Raw genomic sequence first — 24,803 nt, 5'->3', positions numbered from 1 at the left:
AGCGTTGCCGTTTCACATCTCTCTGTGAGGGCCCTGTGCTGCCTGCTCTGCATCTGGAGGCTGGTGCTCTCACTGCTGGGAGAGTAACTCTTTCTGCCCAACCAGCCTGGCTAAAACACAAGGAACTGGTTCATTTTCCTTGCTGCCAGCTCTTTCAGGCTGAGCTGGTGCCCTGAGCATCTTTTACTTCTCATCCTTAACAGGAGTAGTTTGTTCTTCTAATGACTGTTTGCAAAACCAAGAGTGATGACAGTCCCGCACAGCCCTTAGCAGCTGGGGTAACAGGCAGAAGTTTGACGTTGTTCATGAAGCAGAGGTCACTCTGTGAGCCTGAATAGCTGAATGGGCTACTGGTGCGGTTGGCAGATCAAGATTTTACCAACTTCAAACAGATTTCACAACGTGAAGTTCCTGCGTATTTGAAACACTGCCCTGGCCAACAAGAACTGGGCAGGGAGGCCCAGCGTGGAGGAGCACAGCGTGTGCTTTAAGTGAGCAATTGCGATCCAAAATCAATTTTCTACGTCAGGCTTCATCCTGTTAGCTAGCAGGCGTTGGTGCAATGCATTCAGCAGCGTGAGGAAATGTGAGTAGTAGGGGAGCGGTTTGATGCATGGAGCACTCATTTGTTGGCAGCAGTTGGATGTAGCCCACCTCCACTTTGCTTGACTGCTTGTCTGAGCCCAGCTCTGACTCAGCTTTTGAAAGGCTGTCCTGCTGTCCCCACCATCTCGGTGTGACAGCTGCAGCAAGTGTCATTAAGAGACCACTGTGGTCACGAGATGTGGCTGTACCTCAGGCAGTGATGGCCTTTGTCACTGTTGACTTCTTAATGGCAGTCTCAGAAGTAGAGAGCAAGGAAGGATGTGCAAGAAGTGAGGAATCCTTTCCAATGTTGAAGCTGAACTGCTGGCATGCAAATAGCAATACGGATTATTCCTTTGTGATCTCAGACTGAGGTGGTTATGGCCATTTGCATCTTTGCTTAGGAAAGCTGTCATGTCAAATCAAATTGTGTAGTGTCACTTCACAGCCACCACTGGGATGCTTGCTAAGTTGTTGGTAGGATTTGAGTGCAGCATCAGAAGTTAAGGACTGAACTTGACTCAGACTTCAGGTTGCAGGCTGGAGGTGGCCAAGTTGGAGTGGTGAGCACTGCCTGTCAGAGGTGGGGGGCTCAAGATTTATCTGAAGAAGTTCAAAGAGAGGAAGGGAGAAGAAAGGTGGAGTAAACTCAGGAACACCTGGAAGAAGATGCTCTAGGTGAACCTGCTTTAGCAGGGAGGTCAAACTAGATCATCTCCAGAGGTCCCTTCCAACCCCTGCCATTCTGTGATTCTCTGAAAAGTGCTAAACCAGACAGAGTGGTGGGAGGGAGAGAAGATGACCTGCAGGAAGGGCCAAGGTTGAGCCATTGCTGTGGAAGGGAACCGAGGCCCATTTGAACCACAGGCAGCTGGTGGGCCTGACCATGATTCAACATGAGGAATGGCAAAGATCAGTTTTTAATAGAGCAGTGTGGAGAATACGATAACATTTGTTTAGTGTAAACATGCATCTTCTCCGAGGAAGATGGACTTTCGGCTTTGGCTGGTTCCTCTGCTTTCCTACGGCGAGGAAAGATAGCTATGGAGCAAGGTGTGTCCCTGCATGGCTGGGGAACGAGCATGCCAGGCCTCTCACAGTTGTTGCCCTGGCCTCATGCTGAGGTGGCTGGAGCTGCCTTAACAAGAGGAAGGTCAGCAGCAGTATGTCCACTATGTAGCTGGTAGATGAAAGCATCTGCAAAAGCAACTCCAGCCTCTTTGTCTGTGGGCTTACAGATCATCAGGCCACCGTGCTGAACTGGACCTGCATTAGACACTGCGAATCGTGTTCAGCCTCTGCAGGCAGAAGGAGAATTTAGCCTCTTGGCTTTCCTCCCCTCCTTTTTTTTCTGAAAGAGCATTGAAAGGACTAAGCCGCTGCCGGGTGGGCAGCGAGACGACAGTGGAGGATGGGCCAGCGAGTGGCTCAGCTGTTGCTATAACAACAGCACCTTGGTCTCATTTCTTTTGAAAAATGAATTGCTGCTGGTGGGATGAAGTGGAGCAGCTTCTCCCCGCAGATGAAAGTGCTGCCGACACCCTCAATGCTCTCTTGTTTATGTGTTGGGGCTGTTGTGGCATGTCCGGGCAGCTCTGCCGAAAATTTCAGGATGGGTTGGTTTAGACCATTTGGGTCTGCATGCACAGCCTCTGCGCTGCACCGCCCCACCCCCCACACCTCTTCGCCAATCAAGAGTCATTTAAAAAGTCAATCCACTAAGGTTTGACCTTTTCTTGCTCTGCAACTAGAGTTTCTCCAAAGGCAGGTAAATAATAGTGAGTCCTGCTTCACTTTGTCTTCGGCCTTGGGGTAGAAACCTGCTGTGAAATGCAGGTCCATTGGCCAAGCATTTTGTGTGAATAAAGCTAAAGGCCTATGAACCTGTCAGGGATTTTTTTTGTTCTTTTATTTTGTGCATCAAGAGCCTTCTGTTCCTAGACATAAATCTCCAAGCTGCTGCTAATATTTTCATGATGCATACTGTGAATCACATGCATAAGCTGTATACTACTACTTAGAAGGAGATAGAAGACACTTTACAGGAGAATATTTTACTTCAGGCACTGTTTTTACAAAGGAAAGAGGATGTGCTGGGATTTTAGTCTAAGACATTGTGGAGTCCTGGTGGTGATAAACCGTTTGCCAGTATATGGTCAGTATGTGATATTCAAGCTATCCTATAGCGGAAATTGTGATTGGGAATGAAATCAAGATACGAAAATGAATGTTTGCACTGAAATAATTTGATAAGAATATTTCTGTGTTGTACCCCCAAAAGAAGACATGCATCTCTTGTTACGGCTCCCAACCCTTCCAAAATGCCAGAGCCAAGGTGCTTCCCCACCTGCAAAGGTTGTATACAGCATGTTCCCTTCAAATAAACCTTTCATGTTGCATTTCTGTCTGCCTACAGTTGTTCAAAGAGTGAACAAAGAAAATAAAAACAATATTTTTTTTCTAGTGCCTGTTAACCCCCCAATTCCTAAAACCTCTGAGGGAGAATAATGTGGAAATACAAACTTAGAATAGACTTATTTTTGTTTTCATTTGCAACAAGACATGATTTCTATATATTTGATATTTGATGTAAAATAGTTTCCATGTTTAAGCTGCTTTTTGTTGTAAAGCATGATGAACATGATTATTAGTATTTGTATACTGAGCCTGCTTTTACTACGGCCACTTTATAGTTGTACAGAAGGACATGTAAGTTTCTGCACATGATGAAATCTTTAGGAGCTGATGGTTTTAGGGCTGGTTATTTGCTACTCGATAGTTTTGATTCTTTTTGTAAATGTTCATGAACAAATAACGTGATGGTCTCAAGATAAATTAGTAAACGATGTGAAACCTTATTGCCCTTACTGATATTCTGTAAGGGATATCTTCAAACTGAAAACGTACGGAGTCAGTTCTCTTTTGTTTCTCAGGAGATAATCACTCTCACTAATCCCTGACTTGTTATTAAGACAAATTAAGGTTTTTCCCATCTCTTCCTTATATGAACTTTTCTTCATGACTAGCAGCCTGTCACCAGGTCCTTTGGTATGACTGTTCTTTCTTTAGTTCAGTGTTTAACCAATACGGACTTGGGACAAAGGGTCCTTGCATATTTTGGACATTTCTTTGACCTTTTTTTTTTATATTTGTGCCCATTGAACTTAGTCTTGAGTCATTTGGTGTTTTATGACTGTTTTTCTGATGTGGAAGGCAGAGAGAGTGAACTTGTAGTAAGACAGCTGAGGAGCTGGAAAGGGGATAAGGCAGTACTGTAAATGGTGTGAGTTGCCCAGTAGGGACAGCATTTAAATGTGCTATTTTAAGCCATAGTATCAACTGTGTTACCGACTATCTGCACTTGGGGCCAGATTGTGCTCTTTCTTTTCTTGCTCTGTGGAAAGGAAACATGGAAGTGACTGTGCTCCTGTACTTGTGAACCGGTGCCATTACCACATCCGTGTCGTCCTTTCCTTGTCTCTGGGGTCTGAACCAGAGTCATATAAAGATCAGTAAAGCCAGCTCAGTGGCTCAGCTGTAGTCTCCTGCCACACACCAGTTACACTGGTCAAAAAGCGGCAGGGAATTGTAATGCCATACAGTGGTGTTCAGTTTAACATAGGTTTTTAGGGGAAGGAAGCAGCGAGGGTGAGAGCCGTATCATAAGCCTCCTTGTGGGATCTGCTTTCTCTCCTTCAGACCATACCTGAGTGTTGACTTCCCTTCCACATCGCTGTTAACTGGCATAGATGAGGCAATTACCACCCCTGGGCAAGTGCCTCTTGCTAGAGCTTGCCGCTGCCATGGCAGAGGGAGATGAAAAGATGATGCCTCTGCTGCAAGGACTCTGTGGTCTGCAGCCCCGTGTGCTCCTGCAAACCATGGCTGATTAACGTGACTGTGCAGGGGTTTAATTGAGAGGGTGTCGGCACAGTGTGCGCTCCCGTCTGCTGCTGCTGCCATGTGCAGGGCCCCATCCCCAGGCATCTATGGAGCTCATGGGAGCAAAAGATGCTGCGGTCAGGGGAGGGAGAGAAGTGAGAGCCCAGCGATGGAGACTCTGCATGTGGGGTGGGGAGGCCCAAACCGTGCTCCAGACTGTGCTTCACAGCCTTCCTTACTGTCAGCTTGCCACAGATTAGTTCCCCATAGCAGTCTGTAGCACAGGGGGAGGAATGTCACGGTGCAAACAGCTGCCCTTGCTGTTCCCAGACTTCCAGAAACCAGGTGTGAGGAAAGACTTACGGTAAGGACAACCCTGTGCAGTCACCAGCTGCTCCTCTCTGGAGCCGCACGGGTATCTCACACCAGAGGAGGAATCTGGTTGAGCTGATCCATGTGGCAGAAGCTGCGGTCGCAGAGCACCCGGTCTCTGTGTAGCACCACAGAAGCTGAGAGGAGAAGGAATTTCAGCCTCTGGGAGGCTTCTGCTCCAGAAAAATGAAGGCATTGATGGTCTGCTTAAGGACTCACAGAGTTGCCTTTCTGCTTTGTTACAAAGGGCACACCTCTGAAGAGGACCAGCATATAGCTTAGTGTCCCACACACGTCCGGCTGGGACTGCAGCAGCGTGTGTGTCGGCCAGAGAGGCCGCGCAGGCCTCAGGGGCAGGAGAAGGGCACAGCCTTCTCAGAACCACTCCCTCTAAAGCAGGGATGAGATAGGGATTTGTGTGCCTGTCTTACACGTGGGATGAAAGGGGAACTAGCCTTCTGGGATGGGAGAAATAAATGGGATCTGGATTGTGGGAAGAAAGAAGGTTGAGGACCTCCAGGTTAGGGAAGGGGTGGGAGCTGGGTGTCTGGGATTTTCATACCAGTAAAAATACTTTAAAAATTGATAAAATCTTCCAGTATTTTGTCTTCTATTGTTCTGGTATCAAGGATGTAAGTGTGTCCTGAAGGCGTTCGCTAGAGCTGTGACCTCTTTGCTTCCTCCCCTCCCCACTATTGTTTTTTGCTGTAGCCAGAGGGATACTTTTTTTAGCCTGGTACATAAGCAGAGGACTTAGCATTTGGTGTGGTAGGAGAGGACTGTTGGTTGTTACAGTGCTTTGCTATACAACGTTTAACTTGAATTCAAGCTTATATTAATACATTTTTTAAAATAACATTCTTACAGCTAATTTGGTTGCTTTCCTGGAGACTAGCCTTGCTGTCATTTCTGTTAGTTATTTATCTGTTATGATAGCTCCTAGCACACAGGTTATTTCCTCTTCTTTTTTTTTGTGAATTGATTGAGTTAACATCATGCAAAGTGCCTTCTATTTTTTAGGGTGAATATATTTTTTTCCTCATTTAAAACTGACTTTCAATATGTTTTGTAGCCAAGCACAGAGGGCTAATGAAATGAAACTATGTTAAAGAATTTTCTCAAAAAACTTTAGTGTCAACAACACGTTTCAATATGAGTAGTCAATCAATTGTACTGCAGGTATTTTTCAAGAAACTTCTAAGAACTTCAAACAAAAAGACTTTCAGAGTAAATAATAAGTTTTATTGATTCCATTTTTTGGTCCAATTTAAGAGTCCTTAAAGGATTTGAACTTTCAGCAGGCATTGCTTAGTGTTTTGTGAAATGGAAAGTCTTGTCACTGTGTTAAGCACTAAAAACTTGAATTATTCTACTTGCTTCATAAAATTCAGGTAGCTTGGACACCACAGGCATATTTTACAGTTCTGCAACTGTGGACCTCTGCTTTCCTGTTCAGGGGCAGGTTTGGCTTTGGTGTTTTGCTTATTTGTTTGTTTGTTTTAGACTTTCTTCTCAAACTGATCAAACTTCCTAATCAGCATTTTGAAAACCTGTTGTCACTAGTGGGCTTGGTGTGGGACATCTGTCACAAGGCTCATCAGCACATTTCTTGTCTTTGCAACTGGTTAATTATTTTTTTTCTCTTGCTTTGCTTTCAGCTCCAAGAGACAGTCAAAAGGAAGTTGGAAGGTGCACGCTCACCTCTCAATGGAGAACAGCAGAATGGAGTTTGCGATGGAAGCTTTTCTCCGACCAGCAAGCGGATACGGAAGGATGTACCAGGCATTGAGGCCATCAACAGCTTGCCCAATAATTTGCCTTTGCCCGCTGTTTCTCCTCTTCACCAGCTGGACATGAAAGCTCCCCTGCCCCTGCAGAACAGTGGAACTCATGGTAGTGGTCTAGATGACTTGGGTAAAAATGGTGGACTTTCCGAGATAAAGCTCCCCGTTAATGGTTGCAATGAGCTAGATGATAGTTTTAACATCCTGCAGAATAAGGAGCTAAAGCAAGAGCCTTTGGATGATGCCAGCTGCATAGACACTTCTGAAACATCTCTTTCCAATCAGAACAAGCTCTTCTCAGACATTAACCTGAATGACCAGGAGTGGCAGGAGCTAATAGATGAGCTAGCAAACACCGTTCCAGAAGATGATATACAAGATTTGTTCAACGAAGACTTTGAAGAGAAGAAGGAGCCGGAATTTCCCAGGCCTGCCACAGAGACTCAAGAGAGTGCGAGTGTGAAAAGCGACCCCTCTCATTCTCCATTTGCTCATGTCCCGCTAGGGTCTCCTCAGGTGAGGCCTTCTTCTTCCGGTCCTCCATTTTCAAACGTCTCCACAGCATCTAGTGTAGCTTCTGCATCCAGCGCCCCGCCAGCTCCGCTCCCTGCCGGCTCGCCAGCAAACTGTGTTGTTCAGTCACCTCAGACTCCCAACCAGCCCCACACTCCAGGCCAGACACAGACGCGGCCTGGAAATGGCTATCTTATGAATCCAGCGGCAGCAACCGTGGCAGGATCAGGGCCTGGACCTGTGAATATGCCAAGTGCTGACTTGTCTCCAGCTGAACAGCTCAAGCAAATGGCAGCACAGCAGCAGCAAAGAGCTAAGCTCATGCAGCAGAAGCAGCAGCAGCAGCATCCAAATCAAGCCTCAAGCTGGTCACCTGTGGGCCCTCCATCCAGTCCATATGGAGGACCCTTCAGCACAGACAAACCAAATAGCCCAATGATGTATCCCCAAGCCTTTAACAACCAAAACCCAATAGTGCCTCCTATGGCAAACAATCCACAGAAGACCACAATTAATAACTACCTCCCTCAAAATCACATGAATATGATCAGTCAGCAGCCAAATAACCTGGGCACAAACTCCTTAAGCAAACAGCCCAATATGCTTTCTTACGGCAACACCAAACCTCTAACCCACTTCAATGCAGAGTTGAGTCAGAGGATGACCCCACCGATGGCCAATCCCAGCAAGAACCCCATGATGCCGTACATCCAGCAGCAGCAGTCCCAGCAGCCGCAGATGCAAGCTCAGATGGCACACCTGAGCGAGGAGCAGAAGCGCATGCTCATCATGAAGCAGAAAGGAATGATGAACCAGTCCATGGCATATGCAACACTTCCTTCCCTTGGTCAGGTAAGCATGAGCTCATGATACACGGGCAACCAGCAAGAGATTAATACAAAGGCTTAGTAACTCTTTGTATGATGTCCTCCTTCTCTTTCTCCTGGTAAGCATGGAGTGTCATTGCAGATGCTTCTTGGACTTTTCATGTGGTATTCAGTTATGTGAAATGACTGAAATGATGTTGTGTTATGCTTTAGAAATGTTGCTAAATGGCTGCTTTTCTGGTCTAGCACTTTTCCCCTGTGCTTCTGCTGATGAGTTCTTAGGGCCACTTTGGGAAATTTGGGGTTGGAAGTCACTCCTTCTCAGAGGGTTTGTCTCCTTTTTTTCTTAATGTTGGTCTTGATGCTTTTGGATCCCAAACCACTGCATAGCTTGGTTTCCACAGTGTAGTTAGCATTGTAACTCGAAGTTGGAGTGGTTGTCCCCTTCTTCTTGGGGCAGGGATCTAGCCAGCTTTGAACAGCATATTTGGCACGTTGGCTCAGGGGAAAAGAAAGAAGATGTTTTGGGTGTCGAGTGCCTTTGGATTCCACTGGAAGAAGTAAGCATAATTGAATTTTAGTGGTGCTTGAACCAGGTGTGAAATGAAATGGTTTATTCCAGGACTTTCAAGCAGCCTTTAGAAACCTCAGGTTGTTCAACCTTGCTGTGAATCTGTGGAGTCCTCTAGCTTACATTCAGCAAGAGACTAAAGCCATGTGGGCTTGAATGAATTGGCATCACTGTGTCACATGTATTTGATGCTTTCACAGAAGTTATGTGCCACCAAAACAAGTCAGGAATTGTGATATAATAGTACACTAATAGGCTTGTTGGTTGATAGTTTCAGCGTAACAGTTTTTTATCAAATTAGCTGTTTCCACTCCACCTACAAGGAGTGCTTCCTTCTGAGCATGGTTTAACTGTGACTCACACTGTGTAATGCATATAGAAATACAGCAAAATTTGTCATTTCTTCATCCTGTGGAGTTTGGGGATCTACCAATAGGAGGAGTAGGAGCTTTACCAGGTCAGAGTCCATCACATTTTTTAAAATTAATTGCAAAACAAATTCATCTGCCTCCTGTTTGTGGTTCAGGATGCATGGTGACAGCACAAAGGTTCGTATCTCTATTTTAATTTTGCTTGCCTGATGCATTAGCTGGTCTAAAGCCTCTTCTTTCTGTGAAGATTTATCTAGAGAAATACTGCAGTAATGACGTAAAACAGTAATCTGAGCTACAGAATCTGTCAGGTTGTAACTGAGAGGCAGAGGGTGTCTGGTCAGGCTGTCTAATGCTTTCTTGTTTCTTTTCTTTGTTTTTGTTAAATCTTTTGAGCTCAAAACCCCATCAAACAGAGAGGACGAACTGCCTGTGTGAAAGAGTTAATATAATCTCCTCCATTTCATAAGTTAAGAAATTCATGTTAGCATCTCACTGCAGTTCTCCAGTGTGAACAGGAAGCCAAGATTTCATATACCTAATCTCATATACAAGTTGTTCTGTCTTTTTTTAATGTAGGAAAAACTAGATATTAGATTACAACTAGTCATTTTCCAGATATTAAGTAATTTCTATGTGTTATAAAGAAGAAAGTTAAGGTAAAGCCATCCTTTGTTTTATAATATGTGCAGTTCACTTGTCACGACCCAGTCAGGATGAGGGACCTCTTGCTTGTGTGCAGACATAGAAAATCCCTTCCCTCCTTGTGAAGCCCACTTGCCTACACTGACGGGATTTGTTCTGATGAGGAAGGCTGAAATACTAGATTTCTAACTGTAATGTATTTCTTCATTCCTCCTCTTCCTGCTTCCCTGAAAACCATTTCTCTGTGCAAAAATGGAAAGCTTATTCTTGTGAGATGTGCTTGGTAGAAACGCATTGTTTTTGCAAAGGTGGTAAAAACAATATGGTGATGTTGTTGCATTAAATCCAGACTGATGCAGATTATCTGATTCTGCTACTTACTGCAGGATGCGGGTGGTCAGACCTGCCAGATCACTTATGGAAAATAAGGAAATTGCACTCTTCAGTTTGAAACACATTTCTGAATGTAAAGTGAACCCATCGTTCAGTCACTTTGTAGTTTCTACTGCCATTGTAGCTTTGGTCTTTGATTCAGAATTGCGAACATGTATGTATGTGTTAAATAATCATGAGGATTTAACAAGTGGAATTTAAGGGGAAAAAATTCTAGTTACTGCATCCAATGATTAGCACTGACGGTGTATTTCTGTCAAGTGACTGCTACAAGGGCATATTCAAGAACCAAAAGATGACTTAGGGAACATCAGGCACGTACAAAAGCGCCTGGTCTTATTTTCTGTGTGCTGGTATAAATTTAAGCACGGCCAGTTGTGTGCATGTGTATACATGCACCGCATACACTAGTTAAACCTACGTCTGTTGGGGCCTAAGGTACTTCTGTTGTTAATAAGCAGAGTTTTTACCTGCATTCATTGCTTCAGTCTTTGGGCATACTTTAGAGACACTGTTTTGTCAGTCTGGATGGGACCTTGCAGAGGCCCTTTGCAGGTCCCTGTCCTGTTAATGTGTCAGTGAGGGGCCGGTGCTCTGGCCTTGTGTCCTGGGATGCTGAGAGTCATCGCTACAAACTCCTGTGAAGAGAGGTGAGCAGTGAGAGAGGAAGCCATGCAGCTCAATATCCATGTGAGTGTTTGGACAGGCCAAGTGCTATATTAGCAGCCTGGGTAGCAGAACGAGTATCCTACAAAAGTAGGATTTCTCCAAAGGCTTTTTACACTGTCCATGTTGAAACTTCCTGTTGGACGCGTTAGTCCTTTGCTTTGCTGTGCAGATCGAGGACCGGTACTGGCACTGTGGCTGTAACCCCCATCGCACCCTTGCTGAACGACCTGAAACACGATGTCCCCTGTTATCCTATAGCTCGTTCTCTTCAAAGGAGCACTGGATGGGGTAGGTCTGTTTTTCCACAAAACAGATACTGGTTTGGATTTCTGAGTCAGAAATTTTCCCAGGGTTAGCCTGAAGGTAACTCAGGCTGCTTTTGTGGAATTGGCTGTGAACAACCATAGTCAGGACCTGACCTATCCACATTCAGCAAAAACTGTGGTTGGATCCTGATCCATGTAATTCAGCAGAGCTCTGTCCTGCTGCTGCTGTTCCCTCTTGCCTGACTTCTCTCTACCTGGTCAAGCTTGCTCTTAGAAATGCCTGCTCTTAGCCTCGACCCACATACCCCAGTCTGCCCTAAAAGCAGTTGTGAGTTTGTGAGTATGTGACAGGTATTGCCTTTAGCCACTTGCTTTTCCTGGGTGGTTCATTCAGTCTTGCTCGTCTGTGGATATAGGCTAAACCAGCAGGCATAGCTTTTCACCAAGATGAAACAAGGGCTTTGTTTAGACTTTTTATGTGATTTAAGAAATAAAAGCAAGCAAGCAAGCCTAAATCAACCTCCTCTCTCAAAAGTTGGAGCTTTGTTTAACCTGAAATGTTTAATTTAGTTTTTGAAGGTGTAAGGCTTTTTTTAAAAAAAAAAAAAACAACAAACCAAAACAAAACAAAAAACCCCACCAAAAAGTAATTTCAAATTGTGGAAAAGTGAAAATGTTTTCTTTGGAAAATTTCAGAATCATTAATTGTGCCTTTTCTTGGTTCCAGCTGTTCAATATGTGTGCATAATGGTAAGAGAAAAAAGCAACCCAATGAAATAGATTTTGAATGGCTGAGACAGAATTTCATGTTTGGAGCTGAGTGAGGGAGAGTAATGAGAGGTTGAAACAAAACAAAATTCTCTGTGGGTGTAAGAAAAATAAAACAGACTGCAGCTCTTTGCCTGCATGGGACTGTGAGGATGCTGCAATTACAGTCCTCATTGAAACCACTAGTTATGTTGTTTGAGGAGAAATTACACCACACTGGAACATCTTCAAATTCTCTTTTCTGTCTTTTGTTTTAATCTTATAAATTCAAGATGCATCATCTGCTTAGTCTGGTTTTGCATGTGAAGGATAAAGGGAGATCTCTGTCCAGAGAACATTTCCAAAATGTAATTGTCTTTGTCCTTTTGAAGTGAAAAGGTGTGTTTCTCGCTGGAATTGTGAAAGAGATTTTGTGCTTTTTTGAAGGTTATCTTTGGGATAGTGAGAAGAAGAGATTGTTGACGTTCTGGGATTTGGCTTTTTAAAAAGCCTACCTGAAAGTAAAGAAGAAAGTCTACAGATTTGTATTCACTGTATGGAAGCGTGGCAGGAACACAACTGTCTTACCAGATTTGAGGGGAGACAAGCTGGAATGGAAATAGCGACTGATGCAGTGAGGATCGCTTGCTGCACAATCTGGAGAGGTGCAGTGGATGCCCATCTAGGCTGTGTTTGAGTCACAACCCCTGTTCTTCCACAAAAGGTCTCCCCTGAGTTCAGATGCTTTTTACAAATGTCAAAATTTGCTCCCCAGAAGTCTGTCTTCCATAGACCCCTAGGTCAGAAGGGTAATCCAAGTGTGTGTGGATTCAGAGCACCAGACCATTTGTAAACAGCAGCCTGGCCCTCTCACCATGCCTGCTCTCATCTGCCTGATCTGTTGGGAAGGAGGTCATAAATCATTAGAAACACATGTTGAGCAGCCCTTGGCTAAGATCAGATCTCCACAGCATAATCTTAAAACCAAATTTTGGCTTGTTAGTATTTCCTCATTTTGCAATCTGTGGATGTGTACTTTTAACCCAACACTTACTTTGTTCATTCCATATGGTGAATGATTTTCTGTAATACTGAGTTTTTCTCTAGCCTAAGCCTTGGAAAATCGAAGTCTAATAGCACTGCTCCCATGCCCCAACTGAACCAATCATCTTATCATAGGAAAAACACGGATCTCTTTGGTGAATCCTGCTTTCCTAAACCCTGCTGGCCGGTATTCCTGCTTTATCCTCTGACTCATTGCTAGTAAAAAGAACTGAAATGAATTGTTCCATTATTTTGCTGGAGAGGGTGTCAGAATAACTGGGTTTTTTTCTCTTTTTAAATACCACCGTTGCAGTGGTAAGTCTTGGGTTCTTAGAAACTTCTCCACTTTGCCAAGATTTGTTAAAGCACATCATTGTGCCGTTTGCTTCTTGTCTATTTTCTTGAAGACTCAAGAGTGTGAGTTATTCTTATCTGTAAAGAAACTGTCCTACGTTACTTTTAGAAGCAGAAAATTTGTATTACTGACTGCTTGAAGTGTATATTAAATGTCCCCTGTTTTGAAGTCACCATGATAGCATACTTTTTCTTCCTACACTATCTAGATCGCTGTGTAAAGAGCAGTTTGTCCTGTTATTTAGTGAGGCTGATGATATAACATGTGCCAGACAACTCTCCTTTAGTTTTATTAGTTACGACTGTAATCGTGAAGTGCTGTGATTTCGAATTGTCTATAGCCAGTAGCAGCATATTTTTACATAAAGTGTTACCCTTTTCTGGTTTTTTTTTTGGCCATTTTCTTCTTAAAGTGCAAGTTATCATCATTAATTTTGATTTTCCAGTCTCATGACCCCTTCCACCTGCTTTCAGCAATACCAGCCATAATCCATTTCTTATTGTTCATGAGCCTCTCTAACTCCTCTTGTTTATTGTATATGCTCCTAATGTTAATATACAGATGGTTTAAAACTGTGTTCTTTCCCGCTTGCTTTTATGGCTGAATCTGTCATAAGCTGATGACACAGCACTGCTGAAAGTACTGGGCTGTTTCCACCAGGCTCTTTCCAACACTGCTTTTTTGCAGGCTACTTTGTTGCCCTCTGAGCATCAGCATAACTCATTTAGCACGAAAAGGCCGATGCTTTCAATGCTAGAGAGTGACTGAAAGATCCACATAGCCTTCTCTTCGTATAACAGTATTCAAAAATAATAATAATCAGAAAATTTGAAGCCCTCCTTCTGTCCCGCTTTCTCCACCTGGGTAGTCAGCATATTCACTCCACTGATGCCTTTTCTTTTTTTTTGATCTAGAAGAGGGCTTATTGCAAAGTGGTACCTCTCGTGTTCTGATATAGACGGCGGATTCAGCTCATGAGTTGGATCCTGTTATTCTCCATTTTTATTTTGAGGGAAGACTTAATCCAAAGGCTAAGACTAAAAGTCCCATCCTTGGCCCCGTGCGCTGTGTCGTTGCTGTCGCAGTGCCTCACAGCAGCTGCCGGAGCCCACAGAGTGCTGGTCCCAGCATTTTGTGTAGCTCGGCCTGATCTCTTTCTCTCCAGTTTGTGATCTTATGTGGCCCAAGCAGGATGCAGATTTGATCACAGCTTTCAGTTAGATAATATTTCTGAGTTTTAAATTTGTCTTTGTGTCATTTCCATGACCATGACCATCCTTAGCTTTACCTTTTTCTGAAGGCTAGACATTTAAAGTACTTCTTGCCTCTGTATTTTAATTTTCCTTCCATAATTCCCAAGCTTGACAGTTTGCTTCTCAACATCTCGGAAATATTAATTAGACCTTGATTTTAGAGAAATCTATATTCCTATGTTTCACTTCATTAATATATAAAACTGTATGATAACATATTCATAACAGTCAACTGTTTGCCCCATAACACTGCTGGTTCTAAATACTCAGAAATTCTGAAATTGCTTTAAAATCATGAGCTTGTATAAATAATATATATAGGGGATGGTGGTGGTAGTTGTCTTCCCATTTCCTGAGCCACTAGGATTCCTGTTTTCCAGCTCTTTTTTATCCTTCTGGGACAGAAGTACACTTTCTGAAGTAAAGCTTTGGTTCTCCCATACCCGCTTGACTCCAGAAAATGAAACTGAAAGAAAAGTATGTTAAATCATAACTCTTACAATAACATTCCAAGATAGTGTAAAACTGGTGATTTTCATTACCCCCATTTCAATGTAATCTGTTCTTGTGCTGCCCAGCTGGATGACGAAGGTTGCAGTGTCCATCTCTTGCTTTCACTGAATTTAACCTGACTGCACATTTTTAGCCCTTCTTCACCTCCCCATGATCTGCAACTCCAGACCTCTTTCCTGAAAGCATCTTTTTGTTCGTGTTTGCATTTCTAACATGTCACAGAGTCCTTTTAGGAAAGACGCCTCACAGAAACAAATGGCGTTGTGTCCAAGTTGCTGTCTGTACTGAAGGCAGGGGTAAAGTAATTGTACCTCAATTGCTTCACCTGCCACCAACATGGAGGCCGGGTCTGCATTTTCCCTGTGGAGTGGGTTTACTAGGCCTTGCAGCACAGTACTAATGAAATCCCGATCAGACTTCACAGCACAGCTCCAGGTCTCCGGGGTCTGTCTGAGGCACCTCTGTTTCAGAGGCACAAGGAAGATCTCTTCTTCCCCCTCCACTCGCTTTCCAGGTCTCACACTAACCCACGCCGAGGTCAGTGGCTGGCTTTCTGTGGCCATTACACAGAGTCAGGTGGGCCTTGTAACTAATTTTGGAAAGGAGGCTTTGCTGGAAAGGCAGGGGAGGCTTCACAGCTGCCCACCTGTTTCCTGCGCTGTGGGCAGTCCTGCAGGGGGTCACCTCCCAGGTGACTGTGGGGAACAGCAAACTGCGTTGTGTGGTGCAGGCCTCTGTGAGGAGGGCCTTCAGTGGCCTTCACTAGTGTTTACTGTTGTATTTTGGGTCTGCAGATACTCAGACCTACCACGTTTTCACAGATAAAAACATTTCAAGTGTCCTTTTCCTATAAATTATTAGTTTTTTTTGTATAACAACACACTTTAGATTAATGAGAACTGGACCCTTACTGCTTGCTGTACTGATTGTGGCAGATGAACCAGCCTGCCTCTTTCAAGGGTGCATTTCCACCCTTAGCAGTGCTTCTAAGCCTGCGTGTTGTTTCCTGTATCTCTACTGATGTTAGATTTAAAATAGCGTTTTGACTGCTCTGTTCCAGAGGGAACAAACTGTTAGCAAATTCCTGTGCTAGGAAAGACTCTTCCAGGTAGTCTGGTAGTTTATTTGCCAATTTAAGTGTATTCTCATTGTCTTTCCCAACCTTTGTAATGAAAACTGGAAACTGGATTAGTAACTCTCTCCCTCCCCACCTCCCCTTCCCCATCTCCACCTCTTTTTGCAACTCTTTTTTCATCTCCTTCCAGCAGTGGGGAGTTTATACAAACCAACCTTTGATTCCAAGCAAACTTGCAAATTTTTTTAGTATTTGAAGAAAATATTAATTTTATATATAGAAATATTCTTGCAACAAGAATTATTCTTGAATAAGCAGTACTCTCCCCCTGTGCTCGCTTCACTGCAGCAGGGGTGCAATGACTCTGCTGCTGAACTCAGTTGAGTGCATTTCCTGGAGTCTCTGCTCCCACCACAGGCTACAGCGATCACCCAGCCTGCTCTGTCAAGGACCTCCTTTTCCCCTTTTTTTCCTTTTCCTTTATTCTCACTCTGCCCTGATGTCTGTCTGTTAAGAAGCCTGCAGCAAGTAAAACTGCTTTTCAGATAATCGATTGATAAGGGTAAAGGTTATAGGGTATCCTGTAATTAAAAAGCCTATTTTGTACTATTAATGGTTGTGGTTACTTTAGAAGCAAGCTCGATCCTTTTCCTCTCTTTTTTCTTTAGTTCCTCAGTCCACACAGGTGGCTCCTTCCCTGCCCATAGCTCTACAATCAGGTATACAGAAGAAGAGCTCCCAGCTGAGGGGTAAATTAAGGAAAGTCAGCATGGGGTCTGCCCTCTCCCCATGGGCTGTTTGCCGGGGGCAAGAGCTGGGTAGCACCCCATGCTGTGTGCATCCTTCTTTGCTGTCTCTCACCAGCTCCGCTTTCCTGTTTGCAGGCAAACTGGTCAAGGCACTATTTTTTGGGAGGGCCAGGCCAGAAGGGCTGTTGCATTTCCAAGACTGAGTTTAGTGCAGGGAGTGGGGGGCAGCAGAGCAGGGTGAACTGACAGGTTCCTCCTGTGCCGTACCCATCCCCAGAGCTACCGGTGTAGTGAGGAAATGGGTACTTTTGGGAGTGGCAGGGAAGGTGGGGGCATAAGAGGAAGTCCTTTCCAACTGCTCCTGATGACAACTGCTTGACTGAGCTGACAAAAAAAATGAAAATAAGATCTTTGTATTTCTGCTGTGGTGGTGTCAATCTGGGCCTTTGTGCAAGGTGTGGGGTCCACGTGTCAGAGGAGACAGTGCCTACCTCAGGGATCCCACAGCTGATTGAAGATTACACACGGTGACAGCTCCATTTCGGGTGGCACCATGAGGAGCTCAAATGGCACAATTTAAGTTGTCCACAGTACTACCCTGTAAGGTGCAAGGAATGGCAGAAGAGTAGGGACACAGGGAGAGAAGCTAAAGCATACAAATATTTTATGGGAGATTGAGCGCTGCCAGAAAGAGAAAATTCCCTGCTCCATCGTAATCCCTGTGTTCCTTAAACATCTCCCCCCACTCAGTAGCATTTCAGTGACACCGAAAGAGGCTGCTTGTTTATCCTAAGAGCATGAATACACCTCAGCTCTTTTGCTTGAGGTGTAAGTAAGTACCGATTAATTGGTAAGTACCGATTAATGTCCCAACTAGGAACTTGGAGCCAAATAAGACTCTTGTATTTTCCTTGTTTACTGCAGTCCGTGGCTCGTAGCTTAGGAGTGTGAGCAGACAATGTCACTGTGTTTTGTGGAGTGACATGTGGAGCCCAACAGCTCTTTCTAAATCAGTGTGTGCATACTCCTTTGTGGCTAACACACCTTTTGGGACATATGTTACTGGACTTTTTCCATCCCTTTTCTACAGCAGTGTGACTTACACCATGCTTCTGAGCCTTCTGGAGAGGGCTTGGCCGCTTGATCCCAGAGCACTGCAATGCTGAGGCCAGCGTTGGTGCACATTCAGAGCCTGGAGCTCAACTTCTGCTCCCTGTGTCTGCCTAATCTATGTCTGCATGAAGGATGAGCTCTTTGATGAGCAGCCTAGGCCACCCAGCTGGCTATGGCATTCCAGCTCAGTGAGGTATACTTTGCACTTCTGAATTTCTATTTTTGTCTTTTATTTTACCTATGTGGATTCTTATTCAGGTGCTTTCCACAGCATTTCTGGCTACTCAAGCCCAGTGGTACCCAGAAGTGTTAAGCTATCAGCATGTGTGTTCCCTCCAGGAGGATTTCCTAATGTCCAGGATGTTCCACACTAGGAACACTTAATACCTCTGGAGAGACGGTCCCAGTAAGTGGTTAAGTGCAGATTTGGAGTCCTGCATTCAGGAGGTGCTGCCAAATCACAACTGATGCATCTAATTTGCTTAAGAATGTGACTTCTGCTCTCTCAGCAAAGATTTCATTCCTCATGGGCAGTGGGAAACCTGCCCTTTTTATGTTATTGTTCAGCAGCTTAGCGTTAAGTCTGAGACAGCCAGCGCTGTTACTGAGAGAAATCAGGCTGCTGGTCCCTCCGTTCTTCATTCTCATGTAGTGCGTGCATATTCGTATTCTTGAGTTCCCCTGCCCTTATTTAGCCCCTTTTTGTGTGTGTGAGGAGCCTTTTGCATGCATTAGCCTGCAAGCGTATCTTACACTTGATGAGGAAACCACCCATTCTGTGTCAACACATCTTCCTCACAGGTGGCTTCCTCATTTGCACCCAGTGGGAGCTGGTTAGCAGCTCCTGCTCTGCAGTCAGAGTGGGAGCTGTCTAGACAGGGTCAAGCATCTCCTAAGAAAACAATCTAAGTCCAGCTGCACTGTCACAAAATCACGTTTTAATGTTTTCTGTCTCTTTGTCACTTTTCTTTCAGACTTGTGCAATATTGAAGCCTGTTCCTCACTCCAGAAGCTCAGCCTTTGCCTGCTCGTGGTAGCATCCTTCTGTAAAATCTGATCTGCCAGGTTCCTTGCTGCTAGCTAAAATCTCTGGTTTTTGAAAACAGAAGTATACCTAAGCTGTCTTCTGTTTTCTTGTGCTATTTGGAGAAATGGATTAATAGACAACCTTTCTGAAAAACAGAAAGAAAAATAGTTTGAAAGGGGTTAGCCTAAAAAGAGCTTGAGATGTCTTCTTTTCCAACATTATGTTCCTTGCAAGCTTGAGAGTTACCATCCTCAAAAGAATCTGCATTTTAAATTATTTTTTGTACATAGTATGGCCTAGAGAAAGCAAAATTCCTGAGATTCCCCAATATACACTTTCCAGGGAATTATTTTTCCAGTGTTGTCTACTTTCCCTCAGAGTCCAGTAGGTTAAGCTTTTTATTTTTTAAAAATCTGTCCTACATTATTTGTCTGTTCCTTTTTTCTCCCCCCTACTCCATGAGCCATTTTTCTTTCTTGCTCTAAGCTCCCTGCTCAAATTTACTCTCTGTTTCCCCTCAACCAGCTTCGATTTCTCTGCCTCTGTTTCTTACCCACTTAATAGCACAGTGCTGCTTTTTGGTATTGTCACAGTGCACAGGAAATCACAGTAGACACTCCGGCTTTTTGTGGTCTGTGTACCTCCGGCAGATGGAAGTGGTATGAAATATTTGTTGTCACGTTAAATGTTGTTTTAACCAGTCATGAGACAGATGAAGTACCAGGGGATCTTAGCTGTAATCTCACTAATGTGGTGGCACCGTCCATGTGATAAATTTGGCCGCTCCACCTTCAGTCTCCCCACTAATCAATCTCGACCAGGACTTTAATGTTCCAAACTATGGAGCAGCCTCACTGGATCAAGACTGTTTGCAATGTACCCTTATCACAGGTGGCTAAAACTATTTAAATAAACAAAAAAGTAGGGGTTTTGTACTGTTAAATTGCCAGTGACATGTAGTTTCCCACACTTTAAGGATCTGTCTCTGGCAGAAGGCAGCAGTAAATTAGTCTTACAAGCCCATGCATTCTTACAGATTGAAAAGCAATTTTAAGTTATTTTTTGGGGTGACTTTTAGGCTGTATTGATGACACCTGCTCTTGCCCTTTATGTCATGTGAAACTTGTCTCATCGTTTGAAGACAGCTTCACTGTTCCCACAGAGAGATGCACAGCACAAAAATATTTAAAGCCTTTAAAGACACTTCTGAAATAATTACTACACACATCATAAACTACACAATGCACACAGGTGTATAGTTAAATTTAATGTATGTGATTGCTCTGAGGCAATATTTACCTCATTCCTCTTACCACATGGGGGTTGCTAGTCCAGGATCAAGAAGAAACATTTCTGTGTTTCTGGGAGGTACCAGCGGCTTCACCAAGCATCTGCTCAAGTCCACCAATCTTACTCTGTTCCGAAAAAGAGAGCACGGTGGGAAAAATGCACAGGACAGCACCAGAAAGTGGCTGAAGCAGATGGAGCTCTGAGTTTGTGTTGAAGATGTCAGAGATTTCGCATCGCGATGCAAGAAGAGGCAGCGGCTGCACTGCTGCACAGGTTTCCTTTGCACTTGCCCAGTCCCTGCACCTGGTTTGCAGAGAGCACAGGGATTACATTCCTGGCACTTCCCAGGCCGCAGATAAGAGCAAAAACCACTACCAAAACCAATAATCCTTGACTCGGTTACATCAAGGGTGGGCTGCTTTCCAAGGGCCCCGCTGAAAGAGACACAGGTGTCACCTGCAGACGTGCTCACAGCTTGGGGGAGGCTGTTTTGGCTGGGGATGGCCGGCATGCCAGGTGCACTGCCAGCATCGGATTTTAGTGCTAATGAAGCGATGGGAAAGGCTCCAGTGAGTCACAGTGCAGCAGTGGCGATGGCTGGGGGTCGAGGAGGGGTAAAAACTGCTGTTGGCACAAGAGCACCAGTGCACCCCTCCAGGAGAAGGGAGCTGGTGGAGAGAGCAGGGTCCCTAAGCTCTGCTGCCTCAGAGTAGTTGTGCCCACTGACTCTTCTGTGCCCATCACTGTGTGTGCATGGCCCTGCACATGTGTGCGGGGTGTTCCCTACTGCTGCTGGGCTAAATAAAGACCAGCAGAACCCAAATCTCTTCAGGCCTGTTTTCCACTCAGCTGTCTGGAGCATCCTGCTCACCCTGCCGCCTTGTGACGCCTCGTGTCAGAGAGGGTTCACACACCTTGGCCCTGTGCAGGTCACAGCAGGGTAGCAATGGCAGGGCTGTAACCCCAGCAGGGCTCTCAGCATCGCGGCTGCTACAGCGAACGGCAGCTGTGGGGTGCTCAGCACCGACCGGGTGCTCCCCTGGGTGTGCTCTGGCATTGCCGCTTTCACCAAAGGCAGCTTAGGTGTCTGCTGTCCTCTGCTCCTGCTCGATTCTTCTGCTCTAGGTATGCCGTGCTGTGTAAAAAAAACCAAAAAAACCCAACAACGACAAACCCAAAACATTAATGTAGGCGAATGACCTTTTTTGTTCATACTCCTGAGAATCACATTCCTCTGGAAAAAGCATGGACATTTGGAAAATCCTCATAAGTCAGTCTGAAATCCCTGCACTGCTGAGAACACTGAGCAGCAGGACACAGTTTTGTTTTTAAGGTGGTCTTTCATCACCTCTAATTTTTCAAAGCAAAAAGTGTGAGTTATTGTGATTGATTTTCAATTAATTGAGAATCACGTGCTCTCTCTTTCCTCCATTTTCCTTCCCTATTCCACCACTTTAATGTTGTTATTAATAGACTGTGCTTTGCCTTTTCAACTTACTGCTTTCTCTCACCTACACAGGCCCAGTCAATGGGAGCACTTATGTAAGGATTGCACAGTCTGCCCCATGTGCGTCTTAATGAAATTGGAGAAATGGGGTTCTTTCTACTTCTTTAGGATTAGATTCTTCTTTCTCAAAGGCTTTTTTTGGCCTCACAAAATTAGATCACCACTATGTAAAAAACAACCCACTGTGATCACAGCTTACTTGTACAATGCCTGCACTTTCTTGAATGTTGTTCCCATCTCCTCAAGATTAAGTAAGATCCAGTGGGTTGGACCTTTGATCTGCATAATAAAGGACAAGGAGGTAGATTGTAAATCCTTCATTTCCATCTTTATTCTTTGCAGTTTGGGACCTGGAGGCTTGAAATAATTTTTGCTTGCTAAGAGGAAACTTTTGTGTGATGTATGTGGAGATGCCATTATGCTAATTAGTGTTGTTAGGAAAAATCAATGTATGTATGTCATCCAACAGCGAGCAATGATCTTCTCACAATCAGCAATTTATCATGCGTTGCCAATGCAGTAGGGCTAGGACTATTTTATTCAGATAAATTTCTCATTCATTTAGTCAGTATATCGTGGTGCACTTCATGATAGTCATTTTTGATGTGATTGCGTTTTGTTAAGTTTTAATCACGCATAATGGATTTTATCTGGCAACGAGGTCAACCTGCAGTCTCTTCCTCTATCATTTGTGTCTTTCCAAACCAGCACGGCCACGACCATGGCCATACCTGGGTGCCCCAGACTGGGACAAGATAGGGAAATAGGCACAGGAAGACGAGCTGATAAGACTGCTTTTAAGCAGTTGATGCTTAGGTGAAGATTTCCCCTTGGTGGAGATTTACCCTAGGTGGAACAGCAACAGATGATACTTGCTGTATCTTTGCCTCCGAGTGTGACTCAGTTTGTTTGAAAACTGCTTGCACAAACTCTGTAATTACACTGTTGAGCTGCCCAGCTTGAGTCAGGGCTGTGGGAGCACCTTCATTGCCCTGGATACCCTAATGGGGATGCAGCCAGTGCTGCTCTTTATCTGCTGTCCATGCTGAACTTTCTCATTAGCAACGCAGTGGAAGATGAGGTGTGGAAGTGTGGCAGGGAACTGTGATGGTTTTCAGTGAAAAACAGTCTCTTTGCTTTGGTGTCTTCATCTTGAGGCCAAACTCTGCTGTGACTTGCTTGTTCTTAAGTTGGTAGGAAAAGCCGTGTTGTCTTCTGCTGCAACAGGGATTTGTCCTGAATCTCTCTTCCAACTTCAGTACAGTACTGCTGTTCTTTGAACGACTGTGGCGTGTCTCCGTTTGCTTCTTGCAGGTGGTTTGACTTGATGTTCTCCCCACTGAATCAAGGCGTGACTCTCTTCTCCTGGGATTCACCAGGCTGTGGTTACACAGTCACAGGGCCCGGCTTGTTCAAGCCCTGGGGCAGAGACCCTAATCTCCTATAGATGCCCTTCTGCACCCCTTGCCGCGCTGTGACTGCCCCTTGCTGACACTGTCACATGGATGGACGTGCTTTACAACGCATGTAGTCTCCGCACAAGATCAGTATATAATTTAGAAAGGTGGTTGTGTTCCTGTGCAGTGGAAGGCACTGCATGAGTATGAAATGCTCTTCATGTTCCAGAAGGCTGGCCATCGATCCTGGAACAGCCATTTTGGCTCTCTCTCCAGTTTCCCTCATTTCTTCTGTTGTCCTGCTGAGGGAGTGACAGTCTGGGGGCCAAGAACCCCTTCTCTTACCACAGTGCCAGAGGGGGGAGAGGGAGAGTTGATTGTCCGTGAGTTTTGTGGGAGGTTTCTCATGCTGTATCGAATGATCAGGATACGCTGTGTGCTGCTGCTGGGACTCCCACCCTGCCGTGGCTTCCACACCGAGCCTGACGTGCTCTTTCTCAGTCGGACTCTCCAGTGACACTGGTGCAACTCAGGAATATTCATTGATGTTTACAAAGTTGTGCAGACGCCATTTGAGAAAAGAACTGGGTCTTTTGTTTGGTAAATGTAAATTGAGTAAACCTTCTCTGTTTTTTTGTTACTATTTAAGAGAAGAGCATCCCGAAGACATTTTGTATCTTAACAGGTTTTTAGTATCTCTCTCTGTGTCTTTCTCCATCTCTCTAATGCAACTTTGCCTACAGCCCCATGCATTAGCAATGCAAAGCAGATTTTGAAAGCCAAGGGAATCCAGGCTCTTCCAGATGAACACTGTGATTTTAAAAAAAAAAAAATCTAGAAAGAATAAAGTGATTGTCCAAGTGGCATATGGCATGACGGTGACCCTGCTGTAAGGACAGACGTACGGAGCTAATGGTAATCCTATACTGGAGCCAGATAACATCCTGAGGTTAGGAAATCAAAGCCCCATGCTTTGGCTTAGTGGAGAATTAGCATGTGGAGCGTGCGTTAGCTCTGGAAACAGGGCAGCTCAGTTCTTACTCTTGTTGCGTTTGGGGCTTGCAGCCTTGGTCGCAGCAAGATTCTGCCTTATCCTGTGCCACAAATTCAGTCCCACAGCGTTTGACCAGGGAACAGAGTATGTTTAGTAAAACTTCAGTGTTCAGATAGATTTGGGGAGGTGGTGTATGCTGCTTCTGATAATTAGTTCAGAGGAGTTAAATTCTGTTCCTGCAGAAACAGGTCATGAGCTGTTTGGTCATGTGCTGCTTGAAAGCTGTGGGACGTTGAGGAATACGCACTGATACTCAGAGCAGAGGACAATAAATGCAGTAAATACGACAGAGCACAAGAAGTACAATAACCTGGGACTGAGGTCGCAGCAGCTGCTGTCCGAGGGATGTTTTCAGGGCTTCCTCACACGGAGACCCCAGGAAGTGAAGTACAGAGGCACCTCCACACACAGGAGTTGACGTCCTTTAATGATGCCCCAGTCTCAACGCTTATTTGTTGCTGCGAGTCCCAGCATTGGTGATGCCACGGCAGAGCTGGCACCCTGGGCTGCATTGGTGGCACACCAGGGCTAGTGTGGCTCTTTTGCAATTCTGGGTGGTCAAGCACTGTGCAAAGGTGTGCTTTTCTTCCAGAGAGACAGGGAATCGCACGTGATAAAATTATTTCACTTCCTGGCAGGACACGGGCATGGCTCGGCATTGAATGAGTGAGTCCCTTCTTACATAAATGCTGTGCCCTTGTTTAAAAATAACAGAAAAGTTGCAGTCAGGTGGTAATGAAAACCGAGAATTTTTGCATTCTCTAAAAAACTGCCTCTATCTCACCTGAGCCCACCGCTCTC

The 24,803-nt window shown here is 44.7% G+C and overlaps 1 protein-coding gene across 1 annotated transcript; it reads left to right on the top strand.

The window, feature by feature from the left end:
* Positions 1-6,497: 6,497 nt before the first annotated feature.
* LOC104542401 (mastermind-like protein 3) lies at positions 6,498-7,988 on the top strand (the record flags this gene model as incomplete). Its single annotated transcript, XM_010186690.1, has 1 exon — positions 6,498-7,988. A coding segment is annotated over one exon (1,491 nt), but the record flags the coding sequence as incomplete, so codon positions are not given.
* Between the last annotated feature and the right edge of the window lie 16,815 nt (positions 7,989-24,803).

Source organism: Mesitornis unicolor, unplaced genomic scaffold (assembly GCF_000695765.1).
Source record: "Mesitornis unicolor isolate BGI_N332 unplaced genomic scaffold, ASM69576v1 scaffold45146, whole genome shotgun sequence".
NCBI classification, from domain to species: domain Eukaryota; kingdom Metazoa; phylum Chordata; class Aves; order Mesitornithiformes; family Mesitornithidae; genus Mesitornis; species Mesitornis unicolor.
The sequence above is the reverse complement of the archived record's forward strand: the minus strand, read 5'-3'. Positions and strand labels throughout refer to the sequence as shown.